Source organism: Kogia breviceps, chromosome 8 (assembly GCF_026419965.1).
Source record: "Kogia breviceps isolate mKogBre1 chromosome 8, mKogBre1 haplotype 1, whole genome shotgun sequence".
NCBI classification, from domain to species: Eukaryota; Metazoa; Chordata; class Mammalia; order Artiodactyla; family Physeteridae; genus Kogia; species Kogia breviceps.
In genome coordinates this window covers 38,608,498-38,628,327 of record NC_081317.1, presented here as the reverse complement: position 1 = coordinate 38,628,327, position 19,830 = coordinate 38,608,498, and the positions used below count along the sequence as shown (strand labels likewise).

Here is a 19,830-nt window from a genome sequence, read left to right as displayed (position 1 = left end):
AGAATAAGCTGTGACCACCATCTGGGAAGAAAGGAGTTCACTTTTTTTTTTAAATGGACACAAAAACTTTATTTTTGACCTTATAAACAAAGAATATGGGTAACATCCCCAGGCACTTATCTTTGTACTGCCTTAATGAGAACAAGATTATAGTAAAATTAAAATTATCACTTTTAGATGAGAGCATGAACTTTTTTCAAATCTCAGATAATTTGGAAAAATAAAAACCTTGTAGGTGATTAATTATAAATCATTCTTATTTAATTATAAGCTCTTTATAGACAGCTCTTTCTTGCCTAATTCCAGTTACTGAATATATATATGTGTGTGTGTGTTTGTGTGTGTGTATAGATAGATAGATAGATAGATAGATAGATAGATAGATAGATCTATCTATCTGTATAGATATAAAGGCAGCATGGTTTGATGAAAGGAAAACCAATAAAAGACCAGATTTTATTTTTATTACTAACATTTTATTGTTATTAGGGAGATCACTTTACTTTTCTGTAAACTTCTCAATCTTTAAAAAGTGAAATGTTAATACTGCCTCTATACCTCTTATTGGCTACTTATTAATTAAATGAGATAATATCTGTCAAAGTATGCAAATGTAAAACATTATCCTTAAAGAATCTTAAAATGCATACTTCTTAAATTAGAACAAACTTCTAATCTTGTCTGTTGTCTGATTCATGAAATGTTATAATATTTTATATGAGAATACTGTGTAGATAAGAATAGGAATAAAGAACCTTAGGGTTTGTAGGTATTAGCCATTATCTAATTATTAGGCGTTCTGGTATATTTAAAGCAGCAGAGAAGTGTCAGCCTTGAACATTGGCTTTTGGCTTGACATAAGCAAAAAAGAAACGGTCCTCTTTAATTTGTGGGAAAATATCTAAAGATTGAAGGAAGATATTTTTGCCATATGAAAACAAGTTTCATAAACAGTCACTCCTCTAGCTATTGATAAATTCCAGTATTGAATTTCTTAAAAAGAAACACTTATGTAAAAAGTATGCATAGCATGATTCTTATGTACATTTTTTTCCCTTAAACAAGATTTTGAAAACGTGTTAACTTTTGAATGTTAATTTTCTTTAGTATAAGCATATTTCATATTGACGGTTAACAAATTGTTTGTGTATTGCAGCCATTCTGTAGTCTCATTCAGATCCATGGACATAACAGGGCTCGACAACGAGATAAGCTTGGTCATATTCTTGAGGAATTTGCCACCTTGCAGGATGAGGTAAGAGCCAACAAGTTGCCTTCCCTTCCAAAATTAAGCAATTCATATACCTTGACCAGATTTTCAAAAACAATTCTTTGGAACAATAATTTGGCTATTTAATTTTCAATATGGTGAATTTCCTTTTGACTTAAAATGTAACAGTTATGTATACCAAAGAAAGGGTTTACAGAACAAAACAAAACAATAATCCAAACCTTGAAACATCTTAAATTATTTTTTTTTATAATTGGGATGAATTGTAAAATATGTGTAGAGCTGTAGTTATAATTAGAGCAAGTTTACGTTATAATAAAAATGTATTAATCTTCAAGTAAATTTGTGAGCAGAACGATATTAATAATATAACTAAAGGTATGAAGTCAGTTATTTTACTTTTGTACTATAAAACAGATATCTTTTTAATTTAGGAAATGTTTAGATAAATGTTATGCTTTGAGAAATGAGAAGTTTGAATGTAGACCTAACCAAAGGTGCATTTGAAAGTATGAATTCTTGAGGTGGTGAGATTTACATTATCTGCTCATGTGCTATTTTTAGCTGTATGTTTTTGTAATTCTCTCATTACCTTAAAAAGAAAGTTAATGTTATGATGTTTTGTTGTGATAGGCAGAGAAGGTTGATGCAGCCCTTCACACTATGCTGTTGAAACAGGAGCCCCAAAGGCAACATTTGGCCTGTTTAGGTACCTGGGTCCTTTACCATAACCTTCGAATTATGATACAGTATCTTCTAAGTGGCTTTGAATTAGAACTCTACAGCATGCACGAGTACTATTACATATATTGGTAAGAGAACGATTGGAGTTAAAATTGGTTGTGGGTGGGATACGTAACATCTGAGAGAGTATCTGTAAAGTAGAGTGTTAACTTTAGGGTACTTTTTTATTTACTGTATTTGAAATTTAGTTGTGGGACAATTGAAAAATATCATTGAAAATTAGAGCTAGATCATCTTAAACATCTTAAGTGTCATAACAACGTACAAATATATTCTAGTCATTGTAATATTTATTTAGAATTTACTAATAAAAGTGTCTTCAAAGTAAATGGATTAAGTGACGAGCTTTTGTCTGTTTCCAAAGAGAAAAATTAACATACATTTTGCACTGACTTCAGTGATGCTGTGTACTAGCTGTGGAATGTACTTAACTGAATTAAAGTTTCAAATTTGAACCAAATCTTTCTTCTGAGAAGAAATTATGGCTAAGATTATCATTGGGAGTATAACTTGCAAGTATGGTAATTTAGTTGTGGTAATTTTAAAATAGTAATGACCTATTATTGCCCATCACAAACAGCTAAGTTTAACATATTAGATCTTAATATATCTAAGATATATCTAATATAACTAACTAGATCTTAGTTCATCTTTTAAATTCATATTTAAATTATTTAACGTGGTATTTAAGATATTGTATATTCCCTGGAGTCACTGCTGGTGGAGGCAGGGAAGTAATTATTTTCTACACTGTTAACATGGTTTTGTGGTCATGGCTGCTAGAGCTCTTAACAGGTAATTCTTGGTTATGAAAAACAGATAACTCTTACCAACAGGTGTTGTTACAGCTACTTGGGATTTATTTTATTATTAATTCATACTAGACACCCCTATTCAAATGAGGCATTTTATAGGGGAACATGCTTAAGTATTGTGGTCTGAGGCAGCTAATTGGAAGCTTTTGTGCTCTTGATTTCTCAAGATACAATTTTTATATGTTTTTTTGCACAATGGATTGGCAAATGATATTCAGATAAATACTCCATTAGAAATTTACCTGAATACTTGAGCAGATTCATTTCTTCTCTTGTTAACAAAAGAAATTTTAGTTCTGCTTGTAAGTACCCTTCTGGTCTACTTTCATGTTAGTTTTAACTGCTTTTTAGTTTCAAAATTACAGATTGGGCTCCAATATTTTCACAGGGTATACACTGTTGTTGTTCTTCATGAATGTGATTCCTAAAGCATGTGGACCCTTTTAAAATCAGTAGAAAACAGTGATTCTTAAATTTAGCACGCATCATAATCACTTGGAAAGCAACTTGTTGGGGCTCTGTTCCTAGAGTTCCTGGTTTACTAGGTCTAGGGTAGGACCCACCGAATCATTTGCATTTCTAACTGCTTTCCTGGTAAGACTGCTGCTGGTCCTGAGTCACAATTGAGAATTGGTATAGAATATTAGCACACTGACTCTCCTTAGATATAATTGTGTATTAATTTTGATAAAGCACTTAATAAAAGCTCATTGAAATATCTGATATTTGAAAGGAAAGTCCTGAATTGTGCCAGCTATCCTCTTTACTCATCTGTCCTTCGATTAGATAGTTAAAAGGTAAAAGGTATCATTAGTTCCCTATAGAAATCTTCTCAGGACTTCCCTGGGTGGTCCAGTGGTTAAGACTCTGTGCCTCCATTGCAGGGGGCACTGCCCTTGATCCCTGGTCGGGGAACTAAGGTCCCACATGCTGCATGGCGTGGCAGAAAAAAAAAGAAGTCTTCTCATTGAGTTAAGAGAGGTTACAAACCCTCATTTTGTAGTGTGATGGGGGAAAAAATTCATTTGTATCCTATAAAAGTATACTATATGGAATGCTTTTCTTAAATTCATTGCCAGGATTGATTTTCTCTCCATGTGAAATTATATACTTTTTTAAATAAAAAAAATGTGTATATATATATATATACTGGTTTGCTGTAACTGCCAGGAAGCGTAGTGCTCAGTTTAGCTTTAAGATACAGTACCTAAGTCATTCCAGGTGTATCTTTTCATTTGTTTTTGTTTTTTCCGCATGCCACATGACTTACAGGATCTTAGTCCCTGACCAGGGATTGAACCTGGGCCACTGCGGTGAATGCGCCAGGTCCTAACCGTTGGACTGCCAGGGAATTCCCTTGTTCTGCTTTAAAATGTTCTTTTTTTATGTTTTATTTTTTTATGTGTTTTAATATTGTAACCTGCCTTATAACTGTTTGAAAAATTTGGGGAATAGGTGTCATACACTCAAACTTGATCATAATAAAATAAATCTTTGATTTTCATTAATGTAGTAGTGGTCCTTAATTTTATTTAAAGAATATATATTCATATTCTAGATTTAAACTGCTTTTCTGGCTTAAGAGAAAGTATTGTTTGTTAGTTTAAACTTATGAAAATTTAGTATCTGGTGGAATAATCTATCACATTTCCTTATTGAGTAAACTCAAGTAAATTATATGCTTGCATGTTTATAATTTTTTATTTTTTCTGTATTTGTTTCCTTTTGTAATTAATAACAAAACAAGACATTTACTTAATAGGTTTAGGAGAAATGTGACCTATATTGATATAGTAAAAACAATTTAATGGCCATTCATTTGATTTACACATATATACATAATTATCAAGAAATCTCTTTAATTGAAGTATAGTTGATTTACAATATTGTGTTAGTTTCTGGTATACAGCAAAATGATTCAGTACTTTTGCAGATTCTATTCCATCATAGGTTATTACAAGATAATGAGTATAATTCCCTGTGCTATGCAGTAAATCCTTGTTGCTTATCTTACTTTATATATACTAGTTTGTATCTGTTAATCGCATGCTACTAATTTGTCCCTCCCCACCAGAAATCTTTAGAAAAGTTGTAAAACTCATATCATTGTAGGAAATTAAACAAAATTTTCCATATTGTGTGGCAACAAGTAAGGGAAAGTTAATCATTTGTAGTGCCCATTTCTTGTAAGATCTAATCTATCAATTATCTAAATGAATAATTTTGTTTTTGAAAAAAAAACTTAAAGCATTATAAAAAATATCTTTTTTAATACTAGTACTTGCGTTGACCAAGCTATCTCATTTAGACATCTGCCATTAACTAACATTTTCTTTCCATTAAGGTATCTCTCTGAATTCCTTTATGCATGGTTGATGTCAACATTAAGTCGTGCTGATGGCTCTCAGATGGCAGAGGAAAGGATAATGGAAGAGCAGCAGAAAGGCCGTAGTAGTAAAAAAACAAAAAAAAAGAAGAAAGGTAAAAAAAAGAAAAAAAAAAAGAAAAAGGTGCTGTGAATTTTTTTTGAATTTTATTTATTTTTATACAGCAGGTCCTTATTAGTTATCTATTTTATATATATTGGTGTATATATGTCAATCCCAATCTCCCAGTTCATCCCACCACCACCACCACCACCCCGTTTGTCCCCTTGGTGTCCATGTTTGTTCTCTACATCTGTGTCTCTGTTTCTGCCTTGAAAACCAGTTCATCTGTACCATTTTTCTAGATTCCATAAAATATGTGTTAATATATTTGTTTTTCTCTTTCTGACTTACTTCACTCTGTATGACAGTCTCTAGGTCCATCCACTTCTCTACAAATGACCCAATTTTGTTCCTTTTTATGGCTGAGTAGTATTCCATTGTATACATGTACCACATCTTCTTTATCCATTCATCTGTCGATGGGCATTTAGGTTGCTTCCATGACCTGGCTATTGTAAATAGTGCACAACATTGGGGTGCATATGTCTTTGAATTATGGTTTTCTCTGGGTATATGCCCAGTAGTGGGATTGCTGGGTCATATGGTAATTCTATTTTTAGTTTTTTAAGGAACCTCCATACTGTTCTCTATAGTGGCTGTATCAATTTATGAATATTCCCACCAACAGTTCAAGACGGTTCCCTTTTCTCCACACCCTCTCCAGCATTTGTTGTTTGTAGATTGTCTGATGATGCCCATTCTAACCGGTGTGAGGTGATACCTCATTGTAGTTTTGATTTGCATTTCTCTAATAATTAGTGATGTTGAGCAGCTTATCATGTGCCTCTTGGCCATCTGTATGTCGTCTTTGGAGAAATATCTATTTAGGTCTTCTGCCCATTTTTTGACTGGGTTGTTTCTTTTTTTAATATTGAGCTGCATGAGACTGTGAATTATTTTTAAACTTAAGAAATAAGTAACATTGGAGTGAGCTACCTGTGCATTTTAATGGGTGAATTAGTCACTATATTTTAATTCTCGCCCATCTTCTCTTCAGAAGGTATAAGGGTAGAAAACTGAGTCACAATATTGGTACAACCTTTACGTTCCTTTTCTTGCTTTTCTTTTACTACTTTGCTATTTCATGTGTCAAAGGACCTTAGGACAAGAAGAAGGAGCCACGTGGAATAAGACAGGTTAAGGAACAAGACAGCAGGAGACTTTTGATACTGTTTTGACAGAAGGCTGACAGCTCAGGAAGGAAGGAAATCTGGAGTTGTGCTGTTAGAGTCAGTGCAGAAAGATGATCACAGAGCACTTCGGCATACTGCCCAAGGACCATGAGGAGAAAGAAATGTTTCAAAGGGATTCCCCTGTTAATCACTCATGGGAGGGTACATATAGGCTACAGTTGTTATAAAATAGTGTTTTGTGTTCCCTTCAGATTTCAACACTTTGGGTGGGTCATTAAATGACTTGTATCCATGGCTTTCCTATAAAAGAAGTCCCTGTATTGTGACTTGAGAAGAAATTACAATTCATACTAAAATCTTATGGTATTAACTATTTGGGAACACAGTTATTGTTTAAACTTTCTGCTATATTTTATTATTTGTAGATTTGAGCCATAAAATAAAATTTAGTCTGTAGGAACAAACTGTTTGAAATTTTAATTCAGTAAAAACGGTAGAAAGAAGGTTTTTTTAAATGTAGATTTCTCCTGCAGTAATGCAAGAGGAGGAGGGAAAGAGTTTGGATGATTTTCTTTCTAATTACAGTTCGCCCATTGAGCCGAGAGATCACAATGAGCCAGGCATATCAGAATATGTGTGCTGGAATGTTTAAAGTAAGTTGCTGCATTGCTATTACATTGTTTAATTCTTGGGTTGGCCAAAAGGTTCGTTCATTTTTTTCTGTAAGATGGCTCTGGTAGCACTTAGTTGTCTTTAACTTCATTCAAAACAATTTTGTTAGATTGTATGTGACAGCTGTCATATTCCGTGTGCAGTTTAAAAAAAGACATCAAAATTGGTGAATTTTTGTGTAGCCATTTTAATATTGAAATGGAAGAAAAGCAACATTTTCGGCATATTATGCTTTATTATTTTAAGAAAGGTAAAAACAATCGAAACGCAAAAAAAGATTTCTGCAGTGTATGGTGAAGGTGTTGTGACTGATCGAACATGTCAGAAGTGGTTGCGAAGTTTTGTGCTGGAGATTTCTCGCTGGACGATGCTCCATGGTTGTGTAGACCAGTTGGAGTTGATAGCGATCAAATTGAGACATTAATTAAGAACAATCAACGTTATACCACGCGGGAGATAACTGACATACTCAAAATATCCAAATCAAGCACTGAAAATCATTTGTACCAGCTTGGTTATATGAATCGCTTTGATGTTTGGGTTCCACATAAGTTTAGCAAAAAAAACCCTTCTTGACCATATTTGTGCATGCGATTCTCTACTTAAACGTAATGAAAACGTTCCATTTTTAAAGCAAATGGTGACGGACAGTGAAAAGTGGATACTGTACAACAATATGGAACGGAAGAGATCGTGGGGCAAGTGAAATGAACCACCACCAACCACACCAGAGGCTGGTCTTCATCCAAAGAAGGTGATGTTGTGTATTTGGTGGGATTGGAAGGGAGATCTCTATTATGAGCTCCTTCGGGAAAACCAAACGATTAATTTCAACAAGTACTGCTCCCAGTTAGACCAAATGAAAGCAGCACTCAACGAAAAGCATCCAGAATTCGTCAACAGAAAACGCATCATCTTCCATAAGGATAACCCAAGACTGCGTGTTTCTTTGATGATTAGGCAAAAACTGTTAAAGCTTGGCTGGGAAGTTCTGATTCATCCACTGTATTCACCAGACGTTGCACCTTCGGATTTCTATTTATTTAGGTCTTTACAAAATTCTCTTAATGGAAAAAATTTCAATTCCCTGGAAGACTGTGAAAGGCACCTGGAACAGTTCTTTGCTCAAAAAGATAAAAAGTTTTGGGAAGATGGAATTATGAAGCTGCCTGAAAAATGCAGAAGGTAGTGGAACAAAAAGGGTGGATATGTTGTTCAGTGTAGTTCTTGGTGAAAATGAAAAATGTGTCTTTTATTTTTTCTTGAAAACCGAAGGCACTTTTTGGCCAACCCAATAAAATGAACCCTCTTCTGTGATTCTTTCCAGGTTCTGATTTCACCTTTATTTTTACTATCTGCTTGAAAATTACCTTTTTTCCAAGTCTAATGGTTTATATTAATTTGTTTAACAAATATTGAACCCTTGTGTGTCAGATATCTTGTACTGGCTACATTGCAGCATACCAGGTCTAATCAGATGTGATCCTTGTGTCACGTGCCTAGTTAATGACAGGCCAGGTGACATGTATGTGGCATAGGTATTAAGAGAAGGAAGAGTTTACTTCTGATTGATGATCAGGAAAGGTTTCTTAGAAGAGATGGGGCCTGGATTTTTTTTAGAAGTGTATTAGGAATGGGGCAAGCTCCATAGTAAACGTCTTAAGGAAAGCAGCCATTTTCAGGAGTTAGTAACTCTGAAGTTGTGCTTGGCAGTTCAAGAAATGATTTAAGGCAACATATTAAAATACATAAAACAGAATATGGACTTCTGTTTGAAAAACAGGACCAATGCTTTTCTTATAAAAATTATATTCTACTTTTTCTTCAGGAGCTTTTACTTGAAGGTTTCAAAGCTATTATAAAAGCATTAGGAAGAATAATGTGCATGTGGCATCATTTCACTAGGAAAATTAGTAATATATTAGACACTGGAACTTGAACATTTTTTGTATAAAAGGTGGCTCAGGATATCAAAATGAATACTAAAGCCAGTTTTTCTCTTCCTGTTTCTGATTTCTGAGCTTTTTTGATTAACTATGTATAAATAGCTGTTTTTTGTTTTCTATTCTGTATTAATGAGGATGTTCACATTTTCATATTAATGACATCTGTTTTTCTCTCTTTTTTTTACTGTAGACCATGGTAGCATTTGACATGGATGGCAAAGTACGAAAACCCAAGTTTGAGCTCGATAGTGAACAAGTTCGATATGAGCACAGATTTGCTCCATTCAACAGTGTAATGACACCACCGCCAGTGCACTATCTGCAGTTCAAGGTGAACCTGCTCCTTAAAATAACTGTAGAATAGTTAGTCTTAGACCTCCTTGGAGATGGGCTGTTCGTACCTAGCCATTTTGTTAAAATAGTCAAGTCAAACTATTACTGGATCAATGGGATAAAGTGATAAAATAGCAATTTTAAATAGTAGGGAAATTATTTGACTTTGGATATACTCATCACATTAACAGTTATTTAAATATGAGAATAATATGAGGTGTGGTATATGAAGGTTGAAAATTGAATAGGAAAAAAATAGGGACATGCCAAGTGTTTGCTTTAGTGTCTGTATGTGAATGGATAATCAATGTAGAATTCTTTAATTAAAAAAAGGGTATTTTAGGGCTTCCCTGGTGGCGCAGTGGTTGAGAGTCCGCCTGCCGATGCAGGGCACACGGGTTCGTGCCCTGGTCCGGGAAGATCCCACATGCCGCGGACTGGCTGGGCCCGTGAGCCATGGCCGCTGAGCCTGCGCGTCCGGAGCCTGTGCTCCGCAACGGGAGAGGCCACAACAGTGAGAGGCCCATGTACCGCCAAAAAAAAAAAAAAAAAATTTAGAGTTTTTTCATGTTAAGCATGTTTTAAATAATAGTATTTCTTTTTTTTAGGAAATGTCTGACCTCAATAAATATAGCCCTCCTCCTCAGTCTCCAGAACTGTATGTGGCAGCTAGTAAGCACTTTCAGCAGGCAAAAATGATATTGGAAAATATCCCAAACCCAGACCATGAGGTAAGACTGCAGTTACAGTAATTCTAGAGGAAAAGCTTGGCAGGAAGTACCTATCTTACTACTGGGTGACAGTTTAATTATAAAACGAACCTTACAGTATTAATAAATGAAGCCTGTCATGTTTCTGCTAAGGATTTCAAATAGCTTTGCTAGCCTAACCTTGTCAGACTTAAAATTATTTGATGAAAGAAGTGATGTAAATATCTCCATTGTGTACATTTAGAAATCAATGCAAAGAGAAATGAAGACTTAGAACCATAAAGTAAGCAGAAAGAATAGAAATAAGATCCAGATTGATCCACAGTTCAGTTAAGATTAAAAATTTTTAATTTATAGTTTACTGTATTAAAACATAATTATATAAATCTTGTCTAAAAAATGATCTGGTCAGTTATCACAGGAAGTAAAAACAGCTGTATTCCACTTGACCATTTAAAATAAAGACTTATTTTTGAAGACTATTTTGAGTATCATTCTACAGAGTTGTAGAATGTTGTAGAACTTGTAAAATATAAAATACTGTTTCAGCCTTTTGTTAGTTTCATAATTTATACCTAATTTTATTGAAATGCATTTATTCTGTAAATGAGAGTTACCTGTAACACACAGACCATTTTGTGAAGTATATCTTGGTACAGCCTCCATGGAAGCATATTTTAGCAATCTGTCAAAAATCACGTCCTTAGGCCCAGAAATTCTGCTACTTGGGATTTATCTTATAGATACATGTGCACATGTGGGAAATGATGAATATACAAGAGTATTTATTACAGCAGGATTTGTAATAGAAAAAAATGAGGAAACTTTAGTGTCCATCAGAGGGAACTGTTACATGATTTTTCATCATGCAGTAGAGTACCGTGCAGCCCTAAAAAGGACAAGGAAGATATTTATTTACTGTAATGGAATGTTCTTCAGAATATAAGAAGTTTAAAAAGCAAGCTTAAAATCTGTATTGTATATATGCTGCCGTTTCAGTCAAGGGGAAGAAAGGAAGACTACATGTATGTGTGCCAATATTATATGAATATACCATTATCTCTGGAAAGATACATAAGAATTAATAACTGTTTGCTTCTTAGGAGGGTTGCTAAGTGCCTTAGGGACGAGGGGTAGGAGAGAGAGGACTTTAAAAAAAAAATCATATATAGTTACGTAATGAAAGAAAATAAAAGGGGGGAGTGTAAAAATTAGAGGAAGGTGCCTGTAATGGAATATTTCTGTTAGTGGACTTCATTTATTTAACTCAACAAATATTGTTGAGTGCCTACTATGTCCTAAGCACTCTGGTAGGTTCCATCAGGGAAAAAACACAGAAATCTGGGCCCTCCTGCGGGCAGGGGAGGCAAGCAGTAAATAAATAAATAAGTTATATAGTGTATTAGAAGATCATAAGTACTATGAAGAAAAATCAAGCTGGGAAAAAGGGATGGTGAATGCTACAAGGAGGCAGGTGGAAGGGTTTAGACATTTTAAAATAAGTTGGCCGCTGAGCAAGTCCTGGAAGAAGGTGAAGAAGCAAGTCACGTGGCCCTCGGGATGGAGCCTTCTAGGCAGGGGGATCCACCATGTATAAAGGTGCAGAGGGAGGAGTGTGCCCTGTTGTATTTGAGGAACAGCCAAGGGCTTTGTGTTGGAGTGAGGTGAACAAGGGGCTGAGCTGTTGGAGAGTTTTGAGCAGAGATGTGACCAGATCTGATTTTTGTTCTAAAGGATCACTCTGGCCACTGTGCTGAAAATAAACTGTGGTGGGACCAAGGGTGGAAGCAGGGAAGCCAGTTAGAGGCCGTAGCTATGATCCAGTTGAAAGGTGGTGGTGCCAGTGGATCAGAAGTGATTGCGTCCTCTGTGAGTTTTAAGGGCTAGCCAATGGGATGGATTGATGGTGATGGATTGGATGTGGGGTAAGAAAAAGAGTCAAGGATGGTTTTGAGGTTTTTGGCCTGAGCACCACCAGGGTGGATTGAGTCACGTAGGGAAGACTGCAGGCTGGAGCATGGGGGAGGCAGGGCTGGGAAGGTCAGGAGCTCAGTTTTGGACATGGCTTTTGGATGTCCAGATGGAGTGTAGTAATGTAGGTAAGTGGATGTGTGATCCGGAGCTGAGGAGAAGCAGTTCCTGAACTCGTGGTGATGTGTCAAGTGAGGTCACTAAGAAGAGGGCAATGGGAACTTGTTTTCCTTCAGGTTGCCCCTTACTTCCTCTTGAGTGAGTATTCCATTCCGTTGTTATTCATGTGTTCAGGAGAGGCCTTTAAGACAAATGGTTGTCAGAAGTAACAGTTAACACTTAAAGGACACTTATTACCTGCCAGGTGTCGGTCTCAGCTCATAATATGTATTAACTCACTTAATCCTCAGAACAAATCTTTGGGATAGGTAAATTATTATCCCTATTTTTACAGATGAAGAAACTAAGGAACAGAGACGTTAGAAAACTTCCAGAGGTTTCATAGCTAGTAAGTGGCAAAGCTGGAATTTGAAAGCAGACAGCTTAACTCCAGAGTCCATGACCCAAACACTATATTGTATTGTCTTTGTAGGACTTTGCAGTGTAACGTTCTTTTGTTTTAATGAAAAAGAGGTACAGTAGCCCTTTCAAGTTTTCATGGTTGACTACTAGAGTTCTGTGTTACTAAAAGACGTATGATGGTGTTCATGTTTTAAAATTGCCTTTATTTTAATAAAATATCAACACTCACAATCGTGCCAGTTTCCTATTATCTATAAATCAATACATTTTGACTATGAATTATATGTTTTGATAGCTTAATGTTGCTCATTGTTTAGGTCAATAGAATTTTAAAGGTTGCCAAACCCAACTTTGTGGTTGTGAAGTTATTGGCAGGAGGACACAAAAAAGAATCTAAGGTAAGTATATTGTAGGGAAAATAAATGGTCTTAATTTATTGTAAAACTTCATTTTTTTTCCAGTAAGATGAATAAGTATTACAAAGTCAAAACGCTCATAAAAACTATTCTAAAAGAGATTCAGTGGCAGAAAATAAATTAGAGCTTGCCATTTTTCCTTGAAACTTAAAGATTTTGTTGACTTAAAATCTCTGAAGTCTTCGCTTCCATGTAAATTACTGAATGACTTAAGGTAATAAAAGAAAATGTGTGTAAAATTTATGGGAGAGTTATTTAAAAAGTCATCTGCCTTTAGGAAAGTGAATGCTTCAATAATTAGACTTTAATGGCACAGGACATGGAAGATTCTGAAAGCTTCTGTTGGTAATGCTGTTGTATCATTAGTGCTGATCAACAATCGGTGCAGAAGTTAAGAGGCCAACCATCGAGGCATTTTGGGTGGCATTTGCCCGTTATATACATACCTCTGTTTGTTTACTCCCATTGCTTTTCTATGATCTCTCTTCCTTATCTCTGCTTTGTTTTAGCAGTGATTCATTTCATTGCTCAGGAGTATCAGGACCCTGGAACTAAAAAAAAAATTGCTGGCCCATGACCTTTTCCTATAATTTAAGTCCATTTTCCTTTGTTAACTGTTCTCTGAAGTTAGAAAACCGCTGCTCAGCATGTTTTCTAATGACGTTCATAAATCCAGAGATAAGCTACATCATTTTCTTTTAAATCTCTTTTGTGCTGCCTTGTCTCTAAAAACATGAGAAACTCTAAAATTATAATAGTCTTTATTTTGTTTACTGTCTGAATATGTATAAGATACATTAATTGACTTTGTTTTCTTTACAGGTTCCTCCTGAATTTGATTTCTCTGCTCACAAATATTTTCCTGTTGTGAAACTTGTTTGAAAGAGAGACTGAAAAGGTGACCAAAGAGGTGGAGTCTACTTTCAGATTCTACTCTTAGAGGATCTATCCATCAGTCTTACGTGAAGTGACATGGATTTCTTGGGTAACAACCCATTATAAGGAGTACTTTTAATTTGACAGCCTTACATGACGTGAATGAAAACTGCTGTTTTAAAGTGGTTTATTTTGTTCCATGGATGAAACTGGTCTTATTGAATGCATTGATGAACATTATATGGTTTTATTACAGATTTACTCAGAAATCATTTTTTATGAATGATTGAGTGAAAATAGTGTTTGTAAAGGTTAATAAATTTCTTGACAAAAAATGCACTACTGGAGATGAAAAACCAGTAGCACTTTGTTGATACCTGTTAAGAATTGAAGGTGTTTATTAATGTTTGAGTAGCTCAAACAAATTATCTAAAAGTTTCAAATTAAGGGATTTTTTAAACATATGGGATTTGGGCAAAATACATTTAAAAGGGATTTTGGGGGGCCTCCTAGGTATATAGGGAGACTAAATTACATGGGGATTGTGATTTTATGTGTCATGGTATCTTAAATTATATACCTATCAGAATATAGATTTTTTTTTAATCCTTTGTTACTTTTGGCACTTTTAAAAGATTACATATTATGTTCGCTAGTGACATTATTCAAAAGATAAGACTGTATAGGTTTGTTCATTTTTAGAGTTAGGTTTCAACATGGCATACTCCTTTTTGTTTACTACTTCACAGTTTAATCCATCAGACATTTTCAATCAGGGTCTTTCCAGCATCCTCTGGCTTTGAAAATTGACTTAAATCACCTATACCTACAAATGCCCAGTGCCAGTGGCTTCACCCTTCTTCCTTTGCTGCCAATTCCTCTTCCTGTCTCTGCTCTGCTGTTCTGTGTCAAGCTGCCATGGCCTCTGGGGGCCTTTCCTTCTCCTCCACAGGAAGCAATACTATTAGCAGAATGAGCTACCCTGTGCCTAACTTAAATTGACTTTTGGCTTGGCTTAAGACTAGCAACCATTTTATATTTGCTCTGTGGTTTCTGAGTTTCAAATATCCTAATTCTTATTTGACACCTTTCTTGCAAATGTGATTATTGAAACTTTATTTCTGGAAATATTTGCAAGCAGCTAACCTGACCAAATCTTGCCCGCTATAGAGTAAGAACTTTCCTGACCCCCTCCTTCACGGCTGTTAAAGTAGACTGACAACACGTGTCATCCAGGAACAGCCAGTAAGCATCCTGAAATCTCAGAATCCAGAAGTCTTTAAAGTAGGCTGTACAGTAGAAACTTGAGCTATGAAGAGATAAAGAATATACCTGTTGTTAGCTATTTGGTTAGTGTTTTGAGAAGGAACACTGTTTCTGGCTGGTAATTTCTGAACACTTTGAACAAAAAAGACAAATGGTAGAAAAGAGGCAGTAGAAGAAAGAATCAAAAGAAAATGCACGGAGGATAAAAAAAACAGCAAGATTTTGCAAACTCCAAGAAGAGCCTGAGGCAAGCTAGAAGAATGCAGGTCAGGGCCATCAGGGACTGTTGGATTAAGGGGGCATTCTGGCATTTTTAAAATGTCTAACTAGGTCAGCTAATGTAAATGAAAGTTACAGAGCAAGTGTTCTGCCTAATTAGAGAGCACCTAAGGCTGTTTTTTCAGGAGTGGGTCTTCTTAAGAGCAGAGTGTTCCTAAGTTTTAACTGCAGGTTTCTAATCAGAAAAGCTGAAAGTTACATTTTTTAGAACTTTTAAAATATCTGCCATTCGAGGTGCTAAAAAAAATGATGAGGGAAATAAGACCACCTCTCCCCTCACAGATCTAACCTTAAGAATGCAGAAAAGCAGACAGGTCTTTATCCTGGGGAAACGCAGTATGCTGGTGTAGGAGAACCACCTCACATAAAAGATTTATGGAGAAAGTCTCCATCTCATCTGGGTCCCAAAGGTTAATGAAGAGGCATTAGCTGGTAAAGGGGTCCTAGACAGGGACACAGATGTTCACAAGCCTGAGAAGGTGGCAGTTTGACTGAAGTATAGAGCGGGACAAGGGACTGGAGGGATGAGCTTGAGAAGTAAGGGGAGGCCAGTCCTCCAGAACCTGGGAAGCCAGGTGAATGAATTTGTCTGATGTTGGTGGATACCACTAAAAGGTTTGATTTGGGGAAACAACAGGATCAAATCAGATCTGCTTGCTCAAGACTGCTGGTTCAAAAGGGGACAAGGCTGTAGGCAGGGAAGCTCTTTAGGTGAGAGGAAATAATGATGGTTGGTCTTAATTAAGGTAGTGGCAGAGGGAATAGAGGAAAGTGAATAAATCAAAAGCTAAAAGAGGTACAGGACTTGGTAATGATTGGGTGAGTCTGTGGGAATCAAGGGTGATGACTCGTAGGTTTTATGGCTTTGATAACTAGATGGCGTAGTGCCATTTGCTTATATAGGCAAAATAGGAGACGAGGTTTGGGGATAAAGATTTTTAGATGTTGAGATGTCTTTTTTTTTCTTTTTCTTTTTTTTGGCTGCGTGGCTTGCGATATTTTAGTTCCCCAACCAGGGGTTAAACCCAGGCCCCCCAGCAGTGGAAGCGTGGAGTCCTAACCACTGGACCACCAGGGAAGTCCCTGTTGAGATGTCGTTGAAAGACATCCTAGTGAAGACAGCAAGTAGTCTGGTGTGGAGCTGAAAGGTACATTCTTGGGTAGACATGAACTGAGGACTAAGTGGCTGCAAAGATGTAAACTAAAGCCTGGACTGGGGGTTGCAATTGCTCAGGGAGCCTGTAGAAGAGCCTGAGATTGGTCCCAAGGAATAGAGTTGGGACAGCCAAGTTCTAAGAGTGGGGTGGGGGGAGCAGGTAGATGAAACATAAGTGAGCACCTTAAAATCATGCCATGCCACCTTCTGGCAAAGTTTTTATGTCACTATTTTCATAAGACTCTGAAACATTCTCTAAAACATTACCTCAGTTATTGGTCAAAGAGCACCCTGTTTAGAAAAGTTTAAGAGAGTTCCGCTCCGGCTATGCAAAAGCATGCAAAGGAGATTTAGCCAAAAAAGAAACAATGCAGGGCCACATACAACTGAAAGGCCTAAGATAAGGACCAAAATGGGCCCACTGGATCTGACAAAGGTTGCTGGCGACAAGAGGGAGACCTTTCTTAAAGAGGTGGGGCAGAATCTGGAGAGTAAGCTGAGGCGTGAGTGAGTGGGGTGAAGTAACAGAGACAGAGTCATTGCGAAGAACTGATTTCCCCCCAGTCATCCCTGCCCCACGCTGTTCTCAGAGGAGCTGGTATGATCATAAAAGATCCACTATTCTCTGGTTAATGATAGTCTTCACCCACCAACGCCCCATTTGGCCACTTCATTTCTGCCCTCTTCCCTTGGCTTCTCAAGCTGCAGCTCTTGCTTTTCCTTTGACCAGCAAGCCTCTTCTCTTGGATAGCTTCTCTTTATCCTTAGAGTTTCAGCTGGTGTGTGACATCTTCAGAGAAGGCATCTCCATCTCCTAGTTTAGGCCAAACCCTTTAAAAGTGCTTAGCGTTTTCAGTTGTCATTTAAATAATGGTTTCTGTCTTCCCAGCTGTAGTATAAACTTGAGAAAAAGGCCTTCATTGTTCCAGAACCTGCTCAATTAATGGGATGTGGATATTTTAAAAATGTAAAAGACATCCTGGAGGCAATTTGTTGGAAAACTGAATAGAGGAGGTAAAACAAGGCCTCTGGGGCTCCCTTTAATAGCAGAGACACTTGATGGTGAGAACACAGGACACTAAGAGTGCAGAGGAATTTGGAAATAGGAACTTGGAGGTGGCAAGTTGGGAGTCTGGTAGCTTTACCCCTAAACAGTTTGCTTCCAGTGAAGTGAAGAAGTTGCATTCACTTACACTATAAGACTTTTTCCTGTAGTCCTCTGCTAACATTACTGCCTTCTATTTAAAAAGAGAACGTATCAGCTTTTCCAGGATCACATAAAGTTATGTAAAACTGAATTTCTAAACTACTGCAAAGATAAAGATAAAATACCTGCAACCTTCTGTTTGTTTAGAATTCAAACATTAAGCCAAGTTTAAAGGAAAGTGTGGTGCTTTGTTTTGACCACAGATGTGTTATCTGTTGACTTCAGGAATAACTTCTGAATGAACCCATCTCAAAAAACGAGAACAAGGATGTTATTATACCAAGATATCCTTCACAGGGAAAAAACTGGCAGTTGTAGACTGCTGGTTAAGGTCACAGAACTACTCTTTTAAATGATGCTCAGATGTTAAATGTTGATAATGCAGCAGCTTTTTTGGACTGAGTTAAAACAGTCAGGTGAAGGTTTGATTTCTGGATAAAGGCAGACATGTTACATTATACTAGAGGTTCCATTGCATTTCACTACAGCTTTAAGGGAGAGAAAGTAGTAAAAAAGCTCTAACATCAGGAGCTCTTCCACAAAGACTCCGGCTTACCTCTTAATAAGCCTTGAGTTTTTATCCTAATTCCCATGTGTTTATTAACATTCATTCTAAAAAGGCATTTGTTCATCTAAATCTGTTTATAAAGTTTCTAAAAGGCAAAAACATTGATCAGTTACAGTCACTTACTTGGACTTTAAATAGTCAAATATTTACCAAGCACTCCCACAGTATTAGAATCTCTGTAGGGGTATGAAGTGTAAGCCTATGTCACTTGACTCAGGATTTTTGTTCTACTTTAGAACATTTCTTAAAAGATTTTTTTTTTTTGATGTGGACCATTTTTAAAGTCTTTATTGAATTTGTTACAGTACTGCTTCATGTTTTGGTTTTTTGGCTGTGAGGCATGTGGGATCTTAGCTCCCTGACCAGGGAATGAACCCACACCCCCTAAATTGGAAAGCAAAGTCTTAACCACTGGACCAGCAGGGAAGTCCCTAGAACATTTAATTCTAAGGAGTAAGGATAAAAAATAGGCATTTGTCCTTGGTTAGGGTTCTAGTTTATAAAAAATGTCACCTTAAGTTTATATATAGTAGTTTACAGATGAAAATATTTCAAGTCATGTAAATTTCCCAGAGATGTGTTTCACAGGCGCACCAACAAGGATAGGAGCATTTTAGTTTAGTATTTTTGTTTCTTTGTTTTTTTTAAGTGCATGGCAAGATAACTACTTCTGCGTAATCCTTCAGTGTATATCCAGAATTTTACAAACCAGCTGTTACGGAACAGTGGCTTAGTTAGTACGCTTTAAGAAAGTGTTGCCCTCTGAGCTGAAATAGTACACAAACACAAACATTTAAATACACGAGATAAACCATTTCCCCAACTTTCTAACACTAATGAACATTTTCAGTCTAAGCTAACTATGTGAAAAAATATTAATATAACCCACAGTTAATGGGAACTTTAAAATGCATATATTTGTTTTCAAACTTATTTTCAAAGACAAGTGTTAGAAGTTGGTTGAGTGTCCTATAAACTATCATTTACTATTTATAATAATCTTTTAGGCAAAAATATATAGTGGGAATAGACCAATTCCCCCTGGACCTTAAAGGACCCTGAAATCACAATTCTCTTACACCATTCCAAGTTCTACTATGAATAGATAGCCACCTATTACCAATTAAAACAATTAGGCTAGTTATCAATCTAGTTATTTAATGACAGCATACTGACTTAAAAGATAATGGTTTATTTCTCAAATTCTATCACACAAAGGTATATGTGTGGAGATTAGATATTTCAGGAAATCTAATCCAAAATTGCTTAGGGAATCTTCATCTGCAGTCCTACCTGCAGGAAAAAAGATCAAATGAATCATCACTCCTGTCTGCTCACCATCTTAGAGTATAGAGGAGGGTTGTGAATCAGATAGTTTATACTTATTAAAAATTGGACTACCTGCTGGTTTAATCTGGGATGAACCCAAAAGACCAAGGTTGGGGGTCTGATATCTATTTGATGCTTATTACACAGGTTTTGTTTGTTTTTTAAAT

At 36.2% G+C, this 19,830-nt stretch overlaps 1 protein-coding gene across 1 annotated transcript in view; it reads left to right on the top strand.

Moving 5' to 3' along the window:
- The window catches only part of NAA35 (N-alpha-acetyltransferase 35, NatC auxiliary subunit), a 97,207-nt gene extending 80,292 nt beyond the window's left edge, over positions 1-16,915 (top strand). The window contains exons 16-23 of the mRNA XM_059072441.2: positions 1,157-1,255; positions 1,865-2,043; positions 5,135-5,271; positions 6,998-7,065; positions 9,221-9,361; positions 9,972-10,094; positions 12,884-12,964; positions 13,805-16,915. Coding sequence (XP_058928424.1) covers positions 1,157-1,255; positions 1,865-2,043; positions 5,135-5,271; positions 6,998-7,065; positions 9,221-9,361; positions 9,972-10,094; positions 12,884-12,964; positions 13,805-13,864 — 888 coding nt within the window. The 3' untranslated portion in view covers positions 13,865-16,915. The remainder of the gene's footprint in view (positions 1-1,156; positions 1,256-1,864; positions 2,044-5,134; positions 5,272-6,997; positions 7,066-9,220; positions 9,362-9,971; positions 10,095-12,883; positions 12,965-13,804) is intronic.
- The last annotated feature ends 2,915 nt before the right edge of the window (positions 16,916-19,830 follow it).